At 45.2% G+C, this 21,804-nt stretch overlaps 1 protein-coding gene across 6 annotated transcripts in view; it reads left to right on the top strand.

The window, feature by feature from the left end:
- Positions 1–240: 240 nt before the first annotated feature.
- The window catches only part of ATP2C2 (ATPase secretory pathway Ca2+ transporting 2), a 67,702-nt gene continuing 46,138 nt past the window's right edge, over positions 241–21,804 (top strand). For 4 of the 6 annotated variants that reach the window (XM_066243892.1, XM_066243891.1, XM_066243895.1 and 1 more), the window contains exons 1-4: positions 241–441; positions 15,961–16,023; positions 17,512–17,622; positions 19,839–19,955. In XM_066243892.1, the coding sequence (XP_066099989.1) occupies positions 343–441; positions 15,961–16,023; positions 17,512–17,622; positions 19,839–19,955 (390 nt within the window). In that variant the 5' untranslated portion in view covers positions 241–342. The remainder of the gene's footprint in view (positions 442–15,960; positions 16,024–17,511; positions 17,623–19,838; positions 19,956–21,804) is intronic. The other 2 variants (XM_066243893.1, XM_066243896.1) reach the window with 1 other exon arrangement.

Consider the following 21,804-nt stretch of genomic DNA (forward strand, 5'->3'; position numbering starts at 1 on the left):
CTCCCCAGCCCCGGCTCCAGGTGACTCTCACGATGTGGCAAATTCGAGGGGAAAAGTCCGAGTTCTGAGGCGCAGCTGAGACTCTCAGACCTCTTCAAGGTTTTGGTCGTCCGAGTCCCGGGCCAGCTCAAGGAGTGGGAGGGGCCAGGTGCGCCGGATGCTGGGTGCGCAGCCCCGCCCCGGGGCGGGGCCTCACCTGCGGCGGGCAGGTAGGCGGTGCCCTGGTAACTTGGTCCTGGCCCAGGAGACTTGGGCGCGCGCAGCTACCCGGGTCTCGCCAGGGATCGAGACGTGCAGCAGGGGCAGCCGGGAGGCTGGGCAAGGGGCCTCCGCCCGCTCACCATGGTTGAGACACGCTTCTCCAAGTTCTTGCAGAAACTCGGCTTCTCGGGCGCGGGCCATCAGTACGAGCCGTTAGAGCGGGGCGAGTTGGAAACCTTGGTGAGTCTGGCCGACCGGGCGCGGGGCGCGGGGACGCGGGGCAAAGGGCACAGGGCCGGACCCTCCACCCAACTGCACCCTATCCCAAGATCCCGTTGCTCACTGCACGCTGCGCTCCTCCAACTCACCTTCCTCCCCCTGGTTCTAGAGAGAAGCCGTCATCATAGCAACGCCAGCTTGTGTTTCTGCTCTCAGCTGGCGCTCAGACCACTTAACCCTCCTCCGCCAGCCCATTTTGCGGCAGCGAAACTGAGGGCGAGACACGTTAAATACGTTCCTCAAAGGGCACACAGCTAGCCAACGACCTTGCTAGGAACTTAACCTAGGTTTCTCCGACTCCGGAGAATTGAAATTCCCGGGTCTCCACACCTAGGTTGCTGTATGGATTTTCAAAAGCTACTTGAATTGTGCGGGGTGGAGGGGTGGAGGGGGTGGGAGCGAGCGGTTAAGAAAAAACAACAACAACAACAACAACAGCAAGAGCACGTGTTTTAGCAATAATAGCAAAAGGATGAAAATCAAGGGTAACAGTAGCCAGGCCTACCAGCTTCGCTTCCCATGTCTCCAGAGCCCTTTTTAAAAACTACTCAGATTTGTATGTTGACTTTGCAACCTTCAGGTGACCCGCTAGGATAAACCAATAGGGTTCTCAGGGAAGGGAGTGTTTCCAGTTGACAAACTATATGACAAAGCTGTCCTAATAAAGCCCTTCCACTTGGAGAAGCCAGAGGTGGTAGTGGAGACTGGTGACCCTACCACCTTCTTATCTTAGAAGAACTCACAGCATAGTACAAGAGCAGAGGGTGCTGAATTTCTGCAAAAGCAACTCTGGAACATTGCAGTTTCTTTCTTTTTAAACTTAATAGTCAGTCAAAAATAAAATTCTGAAATGGTCCCCTGGAGGTGCTCATGAGAATACAACCCTGCCTTTTGACTGGTGAAGGGAAACCTCAGAGTGAAATTTACTTTTTAATGAAAAAGATCAGCTGGAAAAGCTTTATTTAAAACATCTAACCCCCCCCACACACACACACACGCAAAGAATGACAATAGTCAAAACATTTTGGTTGTAGGATTCCCAAATAATTGTGCATTTTAAAAAATAGTATTTTATAAATGGGTATTAGAATGTAAATTCTGGCCCTAGGGTAGTAGACCACAGGGCTGTGTGACTAGCAGTTCTCAAACCTCTATATTTTTCTGAAGCGAAGTGTTTGTTGAACATAGATTGGACATAGAGTTCCGTTATTTTGCCAACATCCATTTCTCTACTTATATAAGACGTGCAATGCATTTGTTAAAGGAGTTTGAAGTTAGTTTGCCAACACGATTGCTTTTTCTATAGTCTTTTTCTATTATTTTCTTTACATTGTTTGATTTTTTGCATTAAGCTGGATATTTTTGCAAGCACCCCTGATGTGTAGTTGGTTATGATCAGATTTTATGAGATGTCCAGGCGTCCCAGGTATCATCCAGGTGTGCCAGGTGTGGGTATAAATGAACGTGAACAGAGATGTTGCACCAAAGCTTATAGGAGGGGCCCTCAAGGGTGGGACAGGTCTTCAACCTGTCTAGGTATGGAGGGGGCAGAGGCTCACCCACCTGGTTGTGGACCCGTGTTCTCAACTGCACCCTGGAGGGGTGTGTGATGACTTGGCAGTGTAGCGTGACGGGCATACTGGTGACCCAAGCAGCCAGCAGCAAAGGTAAGCTGAGAAACAAAGTATCCTGTCTCTACAGGTGGCCTTGTGCAAACCCAGGAAAATACAGTAAAGGTAAATGAGGAGTGAGATGAGGGAGGGAGGCTGGCCAGGTGAGTCGACCTGTTTACTGCCAGCTCAGCTCAGAGCCCAAACACCTCCTTTGCTCCCACACTTCCACCCTCCAATGTGAACTCATTCTCTCAAAAAAATTTGAAAAAGAAGCAAAGTTTGTTGCAGCAACTGTTTCTGCAATTGTCCTCACTCTTTTATGAGCACACGTTGTATGCGGCATCCCACGTGGTCCCTGAACCTTCCAACCACTTTGCCCTGACACCCCAGCATTAATAGTAGTTATTACTGAGAACTTGCTGTACCTTCTCTGGTTCTCTTCGGTTCGAGAGAAGTTTTATTGTAATTGTGAGGGATAAGAATGTCAAGGCTCACAGTGGGGCCTGGCGCTAAGGATACAGCTGTGTACAAAGTTCCTGGGGGGAGGCTGACAGTCACCAGAGAAACCAAGAGATGTTTAGGATCCAGCAGTCTCGGGTCTGATGGTGAATAAAGAGCAGAATGACTAGGCAAGGGACCGGTAGTTGAGATGGGGACTAGAGTTAGAAGCTTTGGAGGCTGGAACTAAGCACAGTTCTCATGGCTCTGAAGACACCTCATTCTGAGTTCATTTCCAGTGTAATAAAAAGAAAGGTGTAAGAGAAACCCCTTTAATTATTGGAAGAAGAGCTGCTCTCTGCTGACTTGATTGTTGGGTAAGAAGAACGTTGGACCAGAAATTCCTGCTTCCAGGATGACTCTGTGGAAGTTATCTTGAACCTTCAGGGCTCCCATCTCTTGACTGAGACTGCCATGGTTCCACCCTGCTCTAACTTCCTGGTTAGTGAACTGATTCATCTTCCTGGGGCTCTGCAGAGTGAAGACTGCCAGCAGACTCGTTTTATGGGAGGGAGAAGGATCGGCTCACAAGCTCACTCCTGGGGTTGTTTGCAGGTCTCCAGCCCTGGCTGTATGGTTCTCTGTACAGGGCTGCCTCCAGGATGCTTCCCCAAGGGGAGAGGGGGACAAGGGTGCAAATACGGGGAGGCAGGGATAATTGGAGGAAGTCTTAGAGGATGCCTACCACAGTGCTCAAATGAAATAGTTTCTTAAACAAGACCATTCACATAAAAACCAGAATGACACCTGGTATACAGTCTGCTCCAGAGTTAACTGTTTTTGTTAGTATTTTTATTAGTCTTGAGTTCTAGTCTTTATTTAGACTCGTTTTAATTTCATTGTGATCATGCTTGTGCTGAGAATGTATAATGACATGGACATGTCCAAAATGGCATTTTCCTATCTCAAGGATTTGCTAGTTTAGTTTAGGACAGCCAGCTATGTACTTACGCCCAAATGCCAGCAAGCAGCCCGTAGGCACCAGATTGAAGGCTGTCAGTGGATAACTGTGGAACTGGCTGGTTCATTTGAAGATAAGGTGAGCGTCGGGTATTGTGGAAAGATTATTTCTTCACTTAATATTGGTGACTATACTTGGTGCTCATCACCTGTGGCAAGCGGCTATGTACAAAGCCTGGATTCACCTAAAGTCCCACTAGCAATGTGACAGCACTTCTCAATGGTTTGATATCTTAGGGTTGACTCATTGCTGCCGCAGCCACTTGCTGCCGCAGCCACGTGCTGCATGATGCCTCCATTGTTTTTCTGTCTGAGCCACTGAGGAACTCTCACCCCTTCAGAGCTCCATGTGATTGTTGTCACCAATGCAATTGTGACTGCCCCTCCCTCTGTATGCCCCTCCAACAAATACCAGCATATTGACATCTGATCAACAGTTTTGCTTTCATTGAATTATGCTCATATTAGTTATTTTCTTTTTTATCTAATATCTTTGATGAACCAAGAACTATACATATTTTTTCTTCTTGTTCCTTTCTAAACTTGTCATAAATTTTTTCATAAACCACAGGAAAAATCTGCACAAGATAAAGTTCCCCCTCACCCCCCCCCACTTTGCTCCCACGTTTCTCCTTGGTGTGTGTGTTGAAGGGGGCAGGTATTGTTTGCATTTAATCAGTTTGCAGTAATCACATTATTGTTTGCTTGGGTGGTTCTGGCCGCTTTTTATGCAGTTCTAGAAAGGCTATAGTTAAAAGCACTAGAGTCTGTGATCCAGGCTACCTCGATGGAGTGAGACCTGGAGCAAAGTCCTCACTTTGCTGTGCCTCTGTTTCTCCTTCCGTACAGTGTGGTCATAACGGCACCCATGTCTGAGATCTGTCGTGGAGTGGAATGATCGCATAAAGTAGGGCAGCACCTGATCCCTAATTATTATTCACATCCAACTCTGTATATGTTCTTAAAAGCATACCTAGGGTCATTCTATGCACCTGCACCTTCCACATTCCTGCAGTAATACAGATCAGGAGCAGTTTTCTTTAATGGCTGTGTAGGCATTTTTATTTAACGCACCCCCTATTGATGGGAATTTAGATGGTTTCCTGTTTTAATGATTAGAACAATCTTCCAGTGAACATCTGTGGAGGCACCATGTTATTTTGAATCTGTACAAACATCCCTGCAGAAATCTGAGGCTTAGAGAGTGCATAAACTTTTCCAGGGTCACACTGCTCTCCCAGGAATTCAGACCCAGGGCTGCCAGAATTCTGTGCTGGAGTTTCCTCTACTCTGCGGGCCAGGTTTCTCGTCTGTGGAGTTGCTGTTTTCCCCATTGTAATTAATAAGTATTTTATGGAGAGATGTGTTGAGGCTGTCGGTGGCCTGTTTCTCAGACCATTTTCACTCTTTAGTGTTAGCATTCGTTGGAGACCTTTGCCCAGATCGATTACTCTCTTAATGTCTGCTAAATGGAGGTTTTCTAATTCTGTCACTCCTCCCTCGTTTATTACTTGGTGTACTGGTGTAAGGAAGAGCTGCCACTTTCTTTTTTTTTATTTGGTCAATTATTTATTCATTCATATATCATTGTGAAGTCATGGATTCATATTTTATTAATATGAAAATTATTCATATGAAAATTTGTTACTATATATATTTTTGAGGCTCAGGGATGTCCCAGATCTGGCCAACAGGAGCCCCTTCATGGTGCCATCTGTGAATTCTAGACATTTCTTTCATCATTCTTTGAGTACACTCCTACTTTCCAGCATAATAAGAAATTCCAGGCTCATTTGGTACCTTTCCTGCCCCACCATGGATCAACCATTTCTCCCAGGATTCTTCGCTCTTTTTACTGCAAGAATCGGATTGAGCACCAGATCTGCTGCTAGATGTGCTCATGCTGTTGGCTTCTGGGCCCTCTGGGGGGGGGGGGTGACACCATAGGTTACAATCCAATAAATTTTACAGGGTCAGTGCCAGCTGTTTGTCTATAGCTCCCTTCACCAGCAGTGAGAAGTACAGCTCCCATTATCCTCAGTATATTTACTTATTGCACAATTGCACTGTACATAATTAGTCTCCTCACCTTGCCGACCAACTGTGGCACCTGGTCGCACTGGCCATCACCTAGCTCGGCCATCTCCTTGGCCCCTGACTTCACTGACCACCTGTAACCAAGATATGTACTCTGATGTCTCATTTTGTCTTATTGTAGCTCTTTGCTGCTTGGGGTCAAGGAACCACTGTGGCACACACGCATGTACCACAAACAGTATTTAGATATGATTTCAAGGACTGGGAAACGCCGCTGAGACCCATCTTAGCCTGAGGCTGGAACTGAAGAAGCCCTGCCTCAGTTATCCTCCATATTGGTCTCCTTGGTCCCATTTCATAGAAGGGAAAACTGAGACTTGGAGAGGTCGGGGGATTTGTTGAGGGTTACACAGCTGGGAGCTAGAGGAAATAGAATTAGAGCCCAGATTAGTGAGACGTGGGCCTGGCGATGCTCCCACCCCCCAGTGAGCTGCATTTAGGGATTCCTCACTAACAGCAGGTGTTGGGCAGGCCCTCTTGACTTCGTTTGTGATGCTCTTGCCCCAGAGCCGGAGCCGAGCCTCCTGGTTTCTGTGCTCTGCAGAGTATGGCCGCCCTTGGCTCCTCTGGACACAGCCTTTGCCCACACTGTACCCTGCCTGGGGCTTTTCCTTGTTTCCACCTTCTGCTCACCTGCTCTGCCTTTCACTTTCTGAGCATCCCTTTTACCAGGAATCTCCTTCCCTCCTGCACCGGCTCTGCCCCATGGCTTGGTCAGAACTGGTTCTTTCCTCTTGGAATCATCAACTCTTACTGTGGTTCATGACTCAAAAAGTACTCCTATGTCTGATAGGAGTCATTATGATTGGTTAGCTGTTCTTGGACACCCCTTTATTGTCCATCTCCTTCCCTTGACTGTCCAACTTCTGAAAGACCTGGGGGCACCTGATGCCCCAGGCCTTACCCTCACTTTCCCTGCTTAGACTCCCATAGCATTCCTGGGGCCTCGGGCCCTCTCTGCCTCATGCTTGGCCTATTGGCCACAGGCTTCTCTGTCTCCCAACATGGCAGCCCTTTAAGAACAGAGCCCCACGGGTTTGCTCTTGGACTGCATCTCCCAGCCAGGTGTCCTCAGCTTAGCTCTGGCTGCGTATTACACTCACTTAGAGCTCTTAGGCATCCCGATGGTGAGGCCCCACTCCTCACTCAGGGATAGGCCGTGGCAGGAGTATTTTTACAAGATCCCAGTGGTTCTCCAACTTTGGAGTCCCTGCTATTCTCACCCCCACTTTCAGGAGGGGAAAACTGAGGCAGCGAAGGGGAGGTCTTGGACAAATACAGGGGGTCCTTGGGTTATGATACAGTTCTGTTCCTATGACAGTGACATCCGAATTTTGGTGTAAGTCAAAACACACCCTAGCCTCAATCACTTATCTATCCTGACACAGTTGTGAAATCATAATCTAGAACATAAAAACACAACTAAGCCACAGGAAAAGGAGAAGGACATAAATATACTGTACTATACGCTGTACTGTAGTAACAGAAAAATGAGTATAAAAAAATTCCTTACCTTTATTTCTGCGGTTGGCTTGCACACTGGAAGGGGCATTGCAAGGTGGGAGAGAGTGACTTACTAGGAGGAGGAAGCTGGAGATACTGGGTCAGGTGAATCAGGATTGCCTAAGGAACATGCAGGAGACGCTGGAGATGATTCTACGTGTACTACAGGTGTTTCATCTCGAGAAACAGCTGATGTAAAGGGAACAGGATCTGTTGCAGGCCTCTCTACCTTCTTCAAGAATTGTTCCAGGCTAGTCTGGAAGGTTGATGACGTCTTCTTTTCCAAAATCTTCCTATAGCATTGCAAGGCATCCATAAAAGCTCTGTAGACCTTTCTGAATCTGTCATCGCTGGGGTCCTCAGCCTGAAATTTTGCCAACCTGTCCTCTACCATAGAAAAACCTTCTGCCAAACCCTTGGTAGTAAATCTCTTGGGTTCTGGGGTTTCTACTCTCTCCCTCTTCAATCAGCTGTTTCTCCAGCTGAATGAGGTCCTCAGCAGACAGTTCCTCTCCATGTGATGCCAGTAGCTCTGTGACATCCATCATGATGGCTTTCCTCTTCTTCGAAGCACTACCATCTGAAGACTCTGACTTTCATTTAGGAGTCCTGATAAGGACTAAAAAGTCACTAAACAAGGCAACACAAATGGAACACTTGCACTTTTAACAGTCCAAAATGGTGTAGGTAAGTGTAATGGGGGAACGCCAACTCCCTCACTCATATGCTGTGTTGCTGCGTTTTCTTCCACTCAACCAAACTAGTTTGCCCACATAAGTACGACACTAATGGCATAAGCCGAAACACTCACGTCTCAATTTTAAGTTTTTATGGGAGTGAACGTTATAAACTTGAAACATTGTGTGTCAAGACTGTCGTAACCTGAAGACCCTCGGTATGTTGAAGAAATAAGTGTTTGTATCATTAAACACAGAAGCAATCATTGGGGTAAACTCAGCCAGTAGGTGAAGAACTGAACCTCTGAGCTGGATAGAAGGGCAGAGAAAGGCCAGTTCTGGCTCAGGGAGGTGGGTTCACCCCCAGGTGCCACCCACTCGCTTTCTCAGCCAGCTCACCTGTCAGCGGTGTCCTGTTTGCCCTGTGCACTTCCCCCAGGAAGCCTCCGCTAGATTAAATATCTGCACTGAGCTGTCTTTGTTCCACAAAAACACTCTAAGACACCCTCATTCCAGACTATTTTGGGGGGCTCAGGAAAGCCCCGCTCACCATTGCCAGTCCTGGGATCCAGTGTGGGCCTGTCTGCAGTGGGCAAACAACACTTTGGAAATCACAAAGCGGGCACAAAAGCTCACACACTGTACAATTCCATTTATATGAAGTATGCAGAGTAGGTATATCTGTAGAGACGGACAGCAGGTTGGTGGTTACCAGGAGTTGGGAGAGGGGGAGGGAATGGGGAGTGACTGATAGTGGGAATGGGGTCTCCTTTTGAGGTGATGGAAATATCTTAGAACTAGATAGAGGTGGTGGTTGGTCAACATTGGGGATGTGTTAGTCACTGAACTCTTTAAAACGGTTAATGTTATATTAAAAAAGGAGGCACAAAGGAGAAGGGAGAGGTGGCTCCCCCTGAATCATGTTTGATTGGAAGCAAGAATTAGGGGTGCCCCTGAGGGCACTTGGCCTCCATCAGGATAGGCCAGCCTCGTTACCAATGGAGCATGCTGTGAATTCAAGTCAGGCGGACATCTAATGAGTGTGTGTTCTTTTTCTTTTTTTTCTTTTTTTAGTGCGAGAGGAAGAGACAGACAGGCAAGCAGGAAGGGAGAGAGATGAGAAGCATCAACTCATAGTTGTGTCACTTTAGTTGTTCATTGATTGCTTCTCATATATGCCTTGACTGGGGGACTCCAGCTGAGCCTGTGATCCCTTGCCCAAGCCAGAGGCCTTTGACTTAAGCCAGTGGCCTTCTTGCTCAAGCCAGTGACCATGGGTCATATCTCTGGTACTACGCTGAAGCTGGTGAGCCTGCACTCAAGTGGGCAACCTCAAGGTTTTGAACCTGGGACCTCAGCGTCCCATGTCAACACTCTATCCACTGCACCACCCCTGGTCAGTCTTTTTTTTTTTTTTTTAATTTTTAAAATTTATGGATTGATTTTAGAGGGAGAGAGAAAAACATCACTTTGTTGTTCCAATTATTTATGCATTCATTGCTTGTTTTCTTGTGTGTGCTCATTCTGGGGCTGGAACTCTCAACGTTGGCGTATTGGGATGATGCTCTAGCCAACTGAGCTGCCTGGCCAGGGCCCAAAGTGTGTGTTCTTAAGCAAGCGAGAGGGCCACACGTGAGCATCCTGAGCAGAAGTCACCGACATGCAGGTAGGGGACAGAGACCACGTGCTCAGTCCCAGGTCCAAGGACTGCTGTGTGAGAATGACAACCTCGCAGTGACACAGAGTAAGCCTACGCCGGTGGTGTTTCAGGTCCCAGGCCACATCCCAGAAAGCTTGAAATGCAGGAAGGACCTGTGGGACCCCACAAAGTGGATTGAGAATCAGATGGGAGGTGAAAAATTGGAGACAACGAATGTAGACGACTTGTGTCTGAGCTTGATTGTGGCAAATGAGTGGAGTGAGTGTGGACATCTTCAACGTGAAGCCCAGACAGGAGGTTCTGTTTAAGGTGGAAATCCTAGAATAGTATCAAAATGCTCACGGGGAGAAAGTGGAAACAGAGGAAATGGAAGGCCGCAGGGGGGAGGTGGAGCTCTGAGACCTCCAGGTCATTCGAGGTTGTGGAGGGAGTTCCTATCTGTGTTCTGTAAATGGCTTAATTTTTAAAAAATCTATAGAGGTGAAATTCAGATAACATAAAATTAACCATTTTATTTTATTTAAATTTTTTTTGAACTGTTGATTGCATTGTATGCCTGTCACCCCAACTCAAATCATTTTCTATCACCGTATATTTGTTCCTCTTTAATCCTTTTCCTTCTCCTCCCCAGTAACCACTTCACTTTTATCTGTCAGTCTCAGTTTCATATCCCACCTATGTGTGAAATCATATAGTTCTTAGCTTTTTCTGACTTACTTATTTCACTCAGTATAATGTTCTCAAGGTCCATCCATGTGGTCATAAATGGCAGTATGTCATCATTTCTTATGGCTGAGTAGTATTCCATTGTATATATGTACCACATCTTCTGTATCCAATCTTCTATTGAGGTACACGTTGGTTGTTTCCATGTCTTGGTCACTGTGAACAGTGGTGCAGTGAACATGGAGGTGCATGTGTTTTCAAGTTTGGGGGGTAGACATCCAGTAGAGGGACTGCTGGGCCATATAGTAGTTCTAGTCTTAATATTTTGAGGAACCACCATAGTGTCTTTCATAATGGCTGTACCAGTTTATATTCCCACCAGCAGTGAATGAGGGTTCCTTTTTCTCCACAACCTCTACAGCACTTGTTATTACCTGTCTTGTTGATAACAGCCCATCTAACAGATGTGAGTAGTTTTGATTGACATTTCTCTGATAGCTAGTGAAAATGAGCATCTTTTCATATATCTAATTTGTTTGTATGTCTTCATGAGAGAAGTATCTGTTCAGGTCCTCTCCCCATTTTTTAAACTGAATTATTTGCTTGTTTGTTGTTGAGCTTTGTGAGTTCTTTATATATTTTCTATATTAATCCCTTGTCTGACCTCTTGCTTTTTGAATATCAACTCCAATTTGGTTGGCTGTGTTTTTGTTTTGTTGTTGGGTTTGTTGTGTGTGTGTGTGTGTGTGCGCGTGCGCGTGTGCGCGTGCACAGGCACACACACACACAGAAACTTTTTAGTTTAGTATAGTCCCATTTATTTATTTTTACCTTTACTTCCCTTGTCTTTGGGGTCAAATTCATAAAATGTTCTCTACAGCCAAGGTCTGTAAGTTTAGTATCTATTTTTCTCCTATGTAATTTATTGTTTCAGATCTTATATTTCAGTCTTTGATCTATTTTGAATTAATTTTTGTGCATGGGAACAAACTATAGCAAGTTTCATTCTTTTGCATGTGGCTTTCCAATTTTCCCAGCACCATTTATTGAAAAGGTTTTCTTTTTTCCATTGTGTGTTTTTGGCTCCTATGTCGAAGATGATTTGTCCTTACATCTGTGGTTTTATTTCTGGGCTCTTGATTCTGTTCCATTGGTCTATATGTCTGTTCTTCTGCCAATACCATGCTGTTTTGATTATCGTGGCTCTGTAGTATAATTTGAAGTCAGGTAGTGTGATACCTCCAGCTTCATTCTTTGTTTTCTCAAGATTGCTTTGGCTATTCGAGGTCTTTTATAGTTCCATACATATCTGGTAGGATTTTTGTTTGATTTCTTTAAAAATGACATTGGGTTTTTAATGGGGATTATATTAAATTTGTATAATTCTTTGGGTAATATGGCCATTTTAACTATGTTGATTCTTCTGATCCATGAACATGGAATATTTTCCCATTTTATTGTGTCTTTTTCAATTTATTTTAGTAATTCTTTGTAGTTTTCACATCTTTTGTTAAATTTATTCCTAGGTATTTTTTTTATTGTTGCAGTGATTATAAAAGAAATTTTTTTCAATTTAGTTTCTGAAGTTTCATTATTGGTGTATAGAAAAGCAATAAACTTTTTTTATCTTTTTTTTTTTTTTTTTTTGGTGAGAGAAGGGGAGACAGAGACAGACTCCCACATGTGCCTCAGCAAGGATCCACCTGGCAAGCCCATCAGGGGGCGATGCTCTACCCATCTGGGGCATTGTTCTGTTGCTCAGCAACAGAGCCATTTTTTTTAACACCTGAGGCAGAGGCCATGGATCCATCCTCAGCACCCGAGGCCAACTCACTCAAACAAATTAAGCCATGACTGCAGAAAGGAAAGAGAGGGGAAGGGTGGAGAAGCAATTGGTCACTTCTCTTGTATGCCCTGACCAGGAATCAAACCCAGAACATCCACATGCCAGGCTGATGCTCTACCCCTGAGCCAACTGCCCAGGGCCTGAAAGCAGTAGAATTTTGTATGTTGATTTTGTATCCTGCGACCTTACTGTTTTTATTTATTGTTTCTAATAGTTTTTTGGTGGAGTCTTTGGGTTTTTTATATACAGGATCATGTCATCTGCAAAAAAGTGATAATTTTACTTCTTCTTTCCCTATATGGATGCCTTTTATTTCTTTCTCTTGCCTAATTGCTATGGCTAAGATTTCCAGTACTATGTTGAATAAGAATGGGGAGAGTGAGCATCCCTGTCTTGTTCCTGATTTTAGAGGAAAAGCTTTCAGTTTTTCCCCATTTAGTATGATATTGGCTGATGGTTTGTCATATATGGCCTGTATTATGTTGAGGTGCTTTCCTTCTATACCCATTTATTGTGTGTTTGAGACATAAAGGGATGTTGTATCTTATTGAATGCCTTTCCTGCATCTATTGATAGGGTCATATGATTTTTGAACTTTGTTTTGTTGATGTGATGTATTACATTGATTGATTTGTATATGTTGAACCATCCTTGTGCTTCTGGAATGAATCCCACTTAATCACAATGTAGTATTTTGTTAAGTATTTTTGCATCTGTATTCATTAGAGATCTTGGTCTGTAGTTTTCTTTTTTTGTGTGTTGTCCTTGCCAGGCTTTGATGTCAGCTTTGTTGGTTATGTTAGTCTCATAAAATGTGCTAGAGAGTATTAACCTCTTCTTCAATTTTTTGGAAGACTTTGAGAAAGATAGGTACAAATCTTCTTTGAATGTTTAGTAGTTCATTAGTGTAGCCATCTGGTCCTGGACTTTTATTTTTGGGGAGATTTTTGATAGTTGTTTCTATTTCCTCCCTGTTTATGAATCTAATTAGGTTTTCTACAAAATTAAACATTTTAAAGCAAACAATTCAGTGGCATCTAGGATGTTCATAATGTTGTGTGACTACTGCTTCTAGTGGAACCCCCAATAGAGGGCTCAGATTCTGCCCCCTGATAGGGGTCTCCTCAGCCAATAGAGGGTTCCCGAACATTTTTGTCACCCCTAAAGGTAAACCTCACATTCATTAGCAGTCACTCCCCATTTCCCCTTCCTCAGGCACTAGGGGTTAGGACTGCAAGTTATGTTTTTTGAGGGGACACAGTCCAACTCATAACATAGCCTGCCTCAGCACTTCATTCCTTCTTGTGGCTGAGTAGTATCCTGCTGTACAGATAGAGCACATTTTATTTATCTATCGCTCATTGTTGAACGTTTGAGCTGTTGTGAATGGTGCTGCTATGGAAATCCACGGACATGTCTTAAATATTTGAGTCCTTATTCTCAGTTCTCTCGGTCACATAGCTGGCAGTGTGTATGTAGAGCTTCTACATTGGAGGCCAAGTGCCCTCCCACTTGGGGCTCAGAGTCAGCCACCTGAATGGATTCTCCTCAGCCAGACCCTCTGCATCCCTGCGGCCTGTCTCCTCCACGCCCCGCCCCCAGAGCCACACCCCCACTTTCACCACTTGGCTGACTCCCAGAGCAGACAAGCCTGCACCTTTCAGAGTTCCTGAGAAAGGGTGGGGAACTCCTGCTAGTCTTGACCAGCAAAGGCAGAGGAGTGGGTCCTTTGATATTTCTGTTATTGTTTTTCTGGATTTTTTTTAATAGTGGTAAAATGTATATAACATTTACCATCTTAACATATTTTAAGTGTACAGCTCAGCAGCGTTAAGTACAGCCACACTGTTGTGACACCATTGCCATTGTTCATATCCTGAACTTTTTCATTGTCCCTAACTGAAACTCTGTCCCCGTTAAACATTAACTCCCCCTCCCCCTCCCTGGCCCCTGGCAGCCACCATGCTACTTTCTGTGTCTGTGAGTTTGTTTATTCTAGATGCCTCATTTAAGTGAAATCATACAGGGTTTGTCCTTTTTTGTGACCAGCTTATTTCCCTTAGATCGCATCCGTGTTGTCGCATGGGTCAGAATTCCCTTCCCTTTTAAGGCTTAATAATATTTCAGTGTGTGGATAAACCACCTTCAAAAACAACTTATCTGTTGATGGACCTTTTTTCAAGAGTTAAAATATAGAGAAATTATTTGATATTAGTGTCAAATGCCAATCAAGGGGGATTTTTAAAAATATAATTCACAATTTTTCTACCTGAAGTTACTGCATTTGTTAAAAACACATGGATTCAAGTATTTATGCATCTTCTAGACCCCAGTGAATCCTTAACATCTTAGAGAAACTCAGGAAATACCAGTCCCCAGAACGACCAGGTCATAGAGAGAAGCTATCTCTACAGGGGTGACCACACCCCCTGGGTCCCTACTGGCCCCTTGTGGAATATTGCCTCAATGCACCTGCCACATGTGAGGTGCATTTACAGAGTTGGGTTCTTTTTTTTAAATTCTTTAGAACTACCCAGGCACACAGACTATATCATCCCTGCTTACAGGTTGATTAGTGACAGAGCAGGACTTGAACCCTGGTCTGTGCCATTCCAACCTCTGGGCTCCTTTTGTTGCACTTTGCTGCTTCCTGTTCTTGAGTTTCCTAAACATAGCTGAGCCACCCAAGCAATGTCACCATCACCATGTTTCCAACCAAGCACTGAAGGCCTGGTCCCCATCGCGGGTGCTGAGCTGTCATCTACTGGGAGCTCACAGTAGGTCTGGGCAGCATCGAGCCATTGCTATGCATGCATTTGCTTGATTCTACAAAAGTATGACCAGGTGGAGATGGACGTCATCCTCCCTATTTTACAGAGGAGGAAATTGCAGTTGGGTAAACTGAGGCAGTGACTGAGAGCATGTAGCTAGTCACCTGTCCAATGGAACTAACTGCGTGTGCATTTCCACTGGTGTCTGAGCTCTGAATAACAAATGCTCCAGTAGCAGCCCCTGGGTACCCAACACTGGTTCCTCTTCTGGAGTGGCTACATTGTGAGTGGGTAAAGGCATCTAGGTGGTAAATCACTTTCTGGTGATTGTGTGTAGGTGACATCAAAGAGGAGTCCAGGATGCTGAGAGAGTACAGCAGGTTGACTAACTGGTCAGGGAAAATGTCAAGACAGAATAGTCCACCTATCTTAAAAGCAGGGTTTCTCACCCTTCGTACTGCTGATATTTTATTCCAGATCATTCTTTGTTTGGGGCTGTCCTGTGCATTGTGGGGCACTTGCAGCTTATCTGTCCTCTACCCACCAGGTGTCAGTAACACCGAACATGTGTCCAGGCATTGCCAGAGTCTCATGGGGGGAAAGGGGACAAAATCACACTGGGACTCCTCAGGGCCACTAGAGAGGCCCATTCCTGGGGGACACAGGACTTCCCCAATGGGCAGCATTGTGTCTCATGGGCCTAAAAGGAAGCAGGCTTTTAGCTAGCTTTGCTGCTGCCCCGAGCAAGACCAGGATTCTGTAAAGGAGGCCAGAGAGGGTGGACATGACGTGGGGTCTGCTGAAGCCATATTGGAGACTGTTGGGTTTTCCTCCTGAGAGCAACTGGAATGTCTCAAAGTGTTTCAAGTATGGTGGTGTGGTGTGTGTGTGAGAGAGATAGAGAGACAGAGACAGAGAGAGAGAGGCAGGGGGAGGAAGAGAGAGAACTGGATTTACATTGTCCAGGGTCACTCAGGATACTCTGTGTAAAGTGAATCAGGTGCGGCCATGGTCAGAAAAAAATAACAAGACCAAGGCGGAACTAGCTCTTGAGAACAAAAGAAGCATTTGTGTCACGTTGTGAGGCACAATTTTTTTTAAAAGTCAGTCTTATACAGTGACCATAATGGTGACTTAAGGAAAGCTGTTGAATGAACTGTGTCATCACTGCTGTGTTTCCTGGCCACAGGCACAAGTGAGGAGTACGGCCCAGGAATGGACGTGCTTAGCAGAGCATTTCCAAGCAAGCCAGGTATTTGGGAGTTTGTGTGTGTACATGCGGGTGTGTGTGTGTGTCAGGTGGGAGGGGGACAGCTGGCAGGAAGGGAAAAGGGAATTTGCCACCTCAGTTCCAGCAGAAGGAAGAGGGAAGAGGCTAGCCAATACCTGTCTCCTCTTCCTCCTTCCCAGTATCCAACAACCTGGTGGAAAAGGAAAAGATGATTATCATGTCCTGAGTGTAGGAATACATAGAATAATATTGCCAAAACACTTACATTTTCCTGAATCCGAGGTCTCCTCTATGCCATGTCCTCCAGGCACATGCCCTCCCGGGGTTGCATATGACCTGCCAGACACCCAGATCTCCACTGGGTTCCCACTCCCTTTTTCTTAGAACAGGCTGTGATACCACCTGTCGCCATCAGGGGGCACTCTCTCCAGTACACGGCATGCTTGACTGATCACGTAACCCGTGGCCCTGCTCAGTCAGCTTTGCAAGTTCCTGTTCTGTTAAATAAAGTTTCTTTAAAAACAAGTGCATCAGTATTAGCCAACAACTGGAAACACCCAAATGTCTAGCAACAGTAGAACAGATAAATAAATTGTGATATACAGTAGCCCACCTTTATCAGCCGGGCATATATTCCAAGACCCCCGTGAATGCCTGAAACCCAGGATAAAACCGAACCCTATGCATGCTATGTTTTTTCCTGTGCATACTTACCTTTTCACTCAAAGAAAGCAGTTGGTGACTTTTATTTTTTGGTAATATCTTAATTGCCAGCATCACTATTATTGTGCTTTGGGGCTATTATTAAGTAAAATAAGGGTTACTTGAACATAAGTACTAGGATACAGTGGCAGCTGATCAGATAGCCAAGGCGTCTATGAGTGACTAACAGGTGGGGATTGTATACAGTGTGGACACCCTGGACAGAGGGATGATTCATGTCCTGGGTGCATGGGGTGGGTCAGCACAATATTGCATCATCCTACTCGGAATGGCAAGCAATTTAAAACTCATAAATTGTTTATTTCTTTACTTTTTTATTTAATATTTTCAAACCACAGTTGACTGTGGGTGACTGAAACCGTGGATAAACAAAACCATGGATGAGGGGGGGAAGGATTGCTATGCTTACTCAAAGGAACACTATGGCACCATAAAAATGAGCAAACCATGCTACATGCAACACCCTGCCTGACTCTGACTAACAATGAATGAAAGAAGCCAGATGTGAAAGAAACCTACATGCGAGTATTTGCATAAAGTTCACACCCTGGCGAAACTAATCTATTGTGACAGGGACCATGATGGCCAGGTGGTTAGGCAGCGTGCAGGAACTTCTGGGCGGGCCATGTCTTTTCTTGATTTGGAAGCTGGTTGTATGGATCAGTCTGTGAGAATTCGATTGGCACATATAAGATATGCACACTTTCTACGTGTATGTTATAGTTTAAAAAGACGCATCAGTACATAACTTCAACGTGTGTAACAGCGACCCTGCTTTTTTCACAGTTTGATGAAGAATGTGAGTTGAAAGCCATCGAAAAAGAGAAGAGTGTGGTGGCTCTGCCACCCAAGGAGGCGAGCAAATGTCACAGAGAGGATTTGGCCGAAGCATTTTATGTAAGAATTGAATTTGCATTTGATGCCAGTTGTGGGGAAGTTTTTCAGGTGAAGAAGAAAAGAACAAAGGGTCCTGAAAACTGCTTTAGAATTCTGTGCTCTAATAATTTCTATAATCATTGTTCAAAGAATACTATTGAAGCTGAACGGTTTGGATTTGCCATGTGGAATATTATTAATGTTGATGTCAACAGAGCTAACCATCATGAGGCCCTTGCCAGAGCACAGGTGCCCCCCAACACTCAATTACATGTCTCTCTATAACAGAGACACAGAGAAGCTATAACCCACCAGTCTACACAGTAGCACAGCCAGAGATGTCATCCGCGTGCTTTGACATCAAAGCTCAAACTCTTAACCACCCTCTATTCACACCCTTCATCTTTAATCATCCATGGTGTTGCCAATTACGGAAACCAAATTCTCACAAGTTTCTCAAGTGATCTAGAATGCCTGGCCAGTGTAAAACAAACAAACAAACAAACAAAAAAAAACACATAAAAAGCAAAAAAACCCACCCCCATTTCATGAAGGTCTCCTCTGAGGCTGAAGGATGCTGCTTGCTTTATGTTTTTAATTTTCTTTGCCTAGAAACTTGAGCAAACATAATGTGTGTTTGTGTGTATTCATAAACCACCACACTTGGGGAAACCCAATAAAAATCTACTAATAAAAGGGCACGTGCCACAATTTCAAGAAAGTTGGATGTCGGTCTTTCCTTGAGAATAATTCAGAAGTCTGTTTAAATTCAAATCCTGCTTGTTAGTGTTTCAAGAGGGGAAGAACGTATTTTTTCCTTGCCTAGACATTTTACTCTGCCTAGAAAATGAGCTTGATTTTCTGCCTCTATTGAAAGGAACCTAGAAATCAATTACGTTTTCTCTGTTGCCTCCACTGCCTGCTAGAACTGTCTTGTCAGCTTTGTAAAAACAGGGCTACCTTTGTTACAACCAGAACAACAAAGTTTCCCTACAAAATTATTAACTCAAATTGGCTATTTTAATGTTAGTTTGTGTAAAGAGCTTGAGGTTGTGTCTGGCACAGTGTGTGAACAATATAATAATTTTAGCTAGCACTGTTTCCAGGGACAGGCCTTTTTTCTGTTGCCTTTTTTTTTTTTTTTTTTTTTTTTTACATTTTATTGTTAACTGTGACAAAATGCACAACATAAAATTTACCACAATAAGTATTTGCAAATGTACATTTCAGTAGTGATGAATACATTCACACTGTTGTGCAACCAGTGTCCAAGACTCTTCGTTTCGCAGAACTCTCTACCCGCTGAACAATGACTCATTTCTGCTGTCTGCAAGTATCTCTTTGAGCGCCACTTCCAACTCTTTTGGTATCTCTCTACCCAGAGGTGGAACTGCTGGCTCATGTAACAGTTCTAGTTTAATACTTTTGGGGAACTTCATACTGTATTTTTTTTTATAGTCACTGTACCATTTTAATATTCCCAAGGTCTGTGTTTTTCAAGAAGGAAATGTGTTTCTGCATTTCCATGTGACAGCTACACTTTGTGAAATTTAGGCCCAGGATGGTTTTTTGTTTTGTTGTTTCTGCTGTAGTTGTAGGGCAGGAATGTGGTCTAATTGAAAAAGAATTAAGCCCTGGCCGGTTGGCTCAATGGTAGAGCATCGGCCTGGCGTGCAGAAGTCCCGGGTTCGATTCCCGGCCAGGGTACACAGGACAGGCGTCCATCTGCTTCTCCACCCCTCCCCCTCTCCTTCCTCTCTGTCTCTCTCTTCCCCTCCCTCCCGCAGCCAAGGCTCCATTGGAGCAAAGATGGCCCAAGCACTGGGGATGGCTCCTTGGCCTCTGCCCCAGGTGCTAGAGTGGCTCTGGTCGCAACAGAGCGACGCCCTGGAGGGGCAGAGCATCGCCCCCTGGTGGGCAGAGCGTCGCCCTCTGGTGGGCGTGCCAGGTGGATCCTGGTCGGGTGCATGCGGGAGTCTGTCTGACTGTCTCTCCCCGTTTCCAGCTTCAGAAAAATACAAAAAAAAAAAAGAAAAGAAAAAGAATTAGACTGTGGGCTTTCCTTCTCTCTCTGACCCTATGCGCTGTGGTCTCTGAACAAGTCCCCTCCTTTGCAGACAGCCCATTTTCTTCGTCCATCAGCGAATGGCTGGCTTCCAGGGTGGGGATTCCATGTCTAGGGCTCCTTGATATTCACTGGCCCACCAGTGAGCTTGTGCTTGACCGTCTCCCTCCAGGTGGACTTAGAGAAGGGGCTGTCGGAGTTCTCCGTGACACAGCGCAGGCTGGTACATGGCTGGAACGAGTTTGTTCCTGACAACTCGGAACCCGGGTGGAAGAAATATCTCGATCAGGTAGGATCGTGGGAGTCATTCCCTGCATGTGTGATCTGGGAGGGCAGGCAGTCTTTCATTCTTTAAATATTCACTGAGGGTGTTCTTGGACCAGTCCCAGGGCGTGGGGAAGCTGTCCTACAATGATTAAAAAGGCTCCCCTTCATTCAGGCTGCTCTTAGCCAGCAGGAGGGATGGCCATGAGTACACCACTATAGACCCAGGCAGCCATGATCAGGAATGGTACTTATTACATTCACAGAGGGTTTTCCACCTGCTGGGTACCATGCTAACTGCGTAAACAAATAAGTAAACCTTAACTTACTTTATCTTCTTCCTAATCCCTATTTTGAGATGAAGACAGTGAATATGAAGGAATTTAAATGTTTCTCCTGGCTGTGTAGGATTGCCCAATTTAGCAAACAAGAGACACAAAATGTCCTGTTAAATTTAGTTAGATTAAAAAAAAAAGCCAACTTTTAAGATAAGTAGGTCCCAAATGTTGCAGTGAACCTCCTTCTACAAGAAAAAAAAAATTCTGTTTATGTGAAATTAACATATAACTGGGGCCTTGTTGTTTATCTGGAAACTGGAGCCCAAAGTGACACAGCAGTAAGTGGCAATGCTGGGCAGTGAAGCCAGCCACCTGGCTCCAGGGCCCCTGCCCTTCTTAGCTGCTGCCATTGGTGCAGGCAGGGTACTGAGTGGAGGGCACACAAATCAAATGCCTGGAAGCCACTGGGAAGAGGAAAGAGAAATCTGAAGTAGACATGGCTGCCAGTTCCAGTCTAGAAGTTAACATTCCCATCACCCACCTAGCACCAGTTCAGAAAGCCCCAGTTAGCAGGCAGAATTTCCCAGATATCTGCAGGCATTTGGATTGCCTTGGTTTCTCCTTCCTGGGCGTCTACACCTCTTTTCCCATCCCTGATACCTCCCTCTCCAGTCTCTGGCCCCAACTACCCAGGCTTCAGATGCTTCCTATTGGCTCAGTGTTTAAATCTTTCTTGGTTGGTTGGTTCAGGGACCAATCACAGCACTCCTTGCAGCATCCTTACCCCCTCCTCCAGTCCCCGACTCTGCTCATTGGTTGGTTCTCAGTGTACTGGGGTTGTCATTCATTAGGTACGTTGGCACCAAAATAGTGTTCTGGGTGTTCAGGTGGCTCTGGCTAGCCCAGAAGCTTCCTGGAACCCCACTGTTGGAAGGAGACAGTGGAGGTTCCTGGAAGTTGGAGTTCAGAGAAGGAGGCTGACACACAGGCTATGGGACATTTTCCTCCTACAGCTGGGCCTCCTCAGCTCTGCCCTGCCTGCTTCTTCCACTGGGACCCAGTCCCCCAGCCCCCCAGCCATCCTCCCTCCTGCCTCTGCCCTGTCAACACCTCACACCAAGCAGTTCTGTCCGCCAGCCTCTAGCAGGATATTTCCAGAAATAAAATCTCTTCACTTTCTAAGAGTGGGGAGCACATTGATTCATCTTAACCTTGTCAGTTCAGGGGTCCATCTGTGGGAACCCCTTCAGGATTGGAAGGCAGCTCCGATGGCTGTGTTCCATACTCACCCTCTTGATGAATACAAGTCCGCCTGCATTCCTTTATTAATTCTTTGCATTCGCTGAGCACCTGCCACATGCCCGATATTGTTTCCCTTGTCACTCTCCTCCAGTAATTGGGAACTCATCAGTTCACAAGGCAGACTTATGTCTCCATCTTAGGAACCTCGCTGTTAGGAACTCTACCTGCCCTGCAGTCATGAGGCAAAGGGATATGAGAGTCAGGTTGTCAGGGTTCAAATCCCACTTTCCAGTCTTGTGACTTTGAGCAAGCTATTGAACTTCCTTGAGCCTCAATTTTCCCCATCTAGAAAAT

The sequence above is a fragment of the Saccopteryx bilineata genome, chromosome 9, assembly GCF_036850765.1.
Source record: "Saccopteryx bilineata isolate mSacBil1 chromosome 9, mSacBil1_pri_phased_curated, whole genome shotgun sequence".
NCBI lineage: Eukaryota > Metazoa > Chordata > Mammalia > Chiroptera > Emballonuridae > Saccopteryx > Saccopteryx bilineata.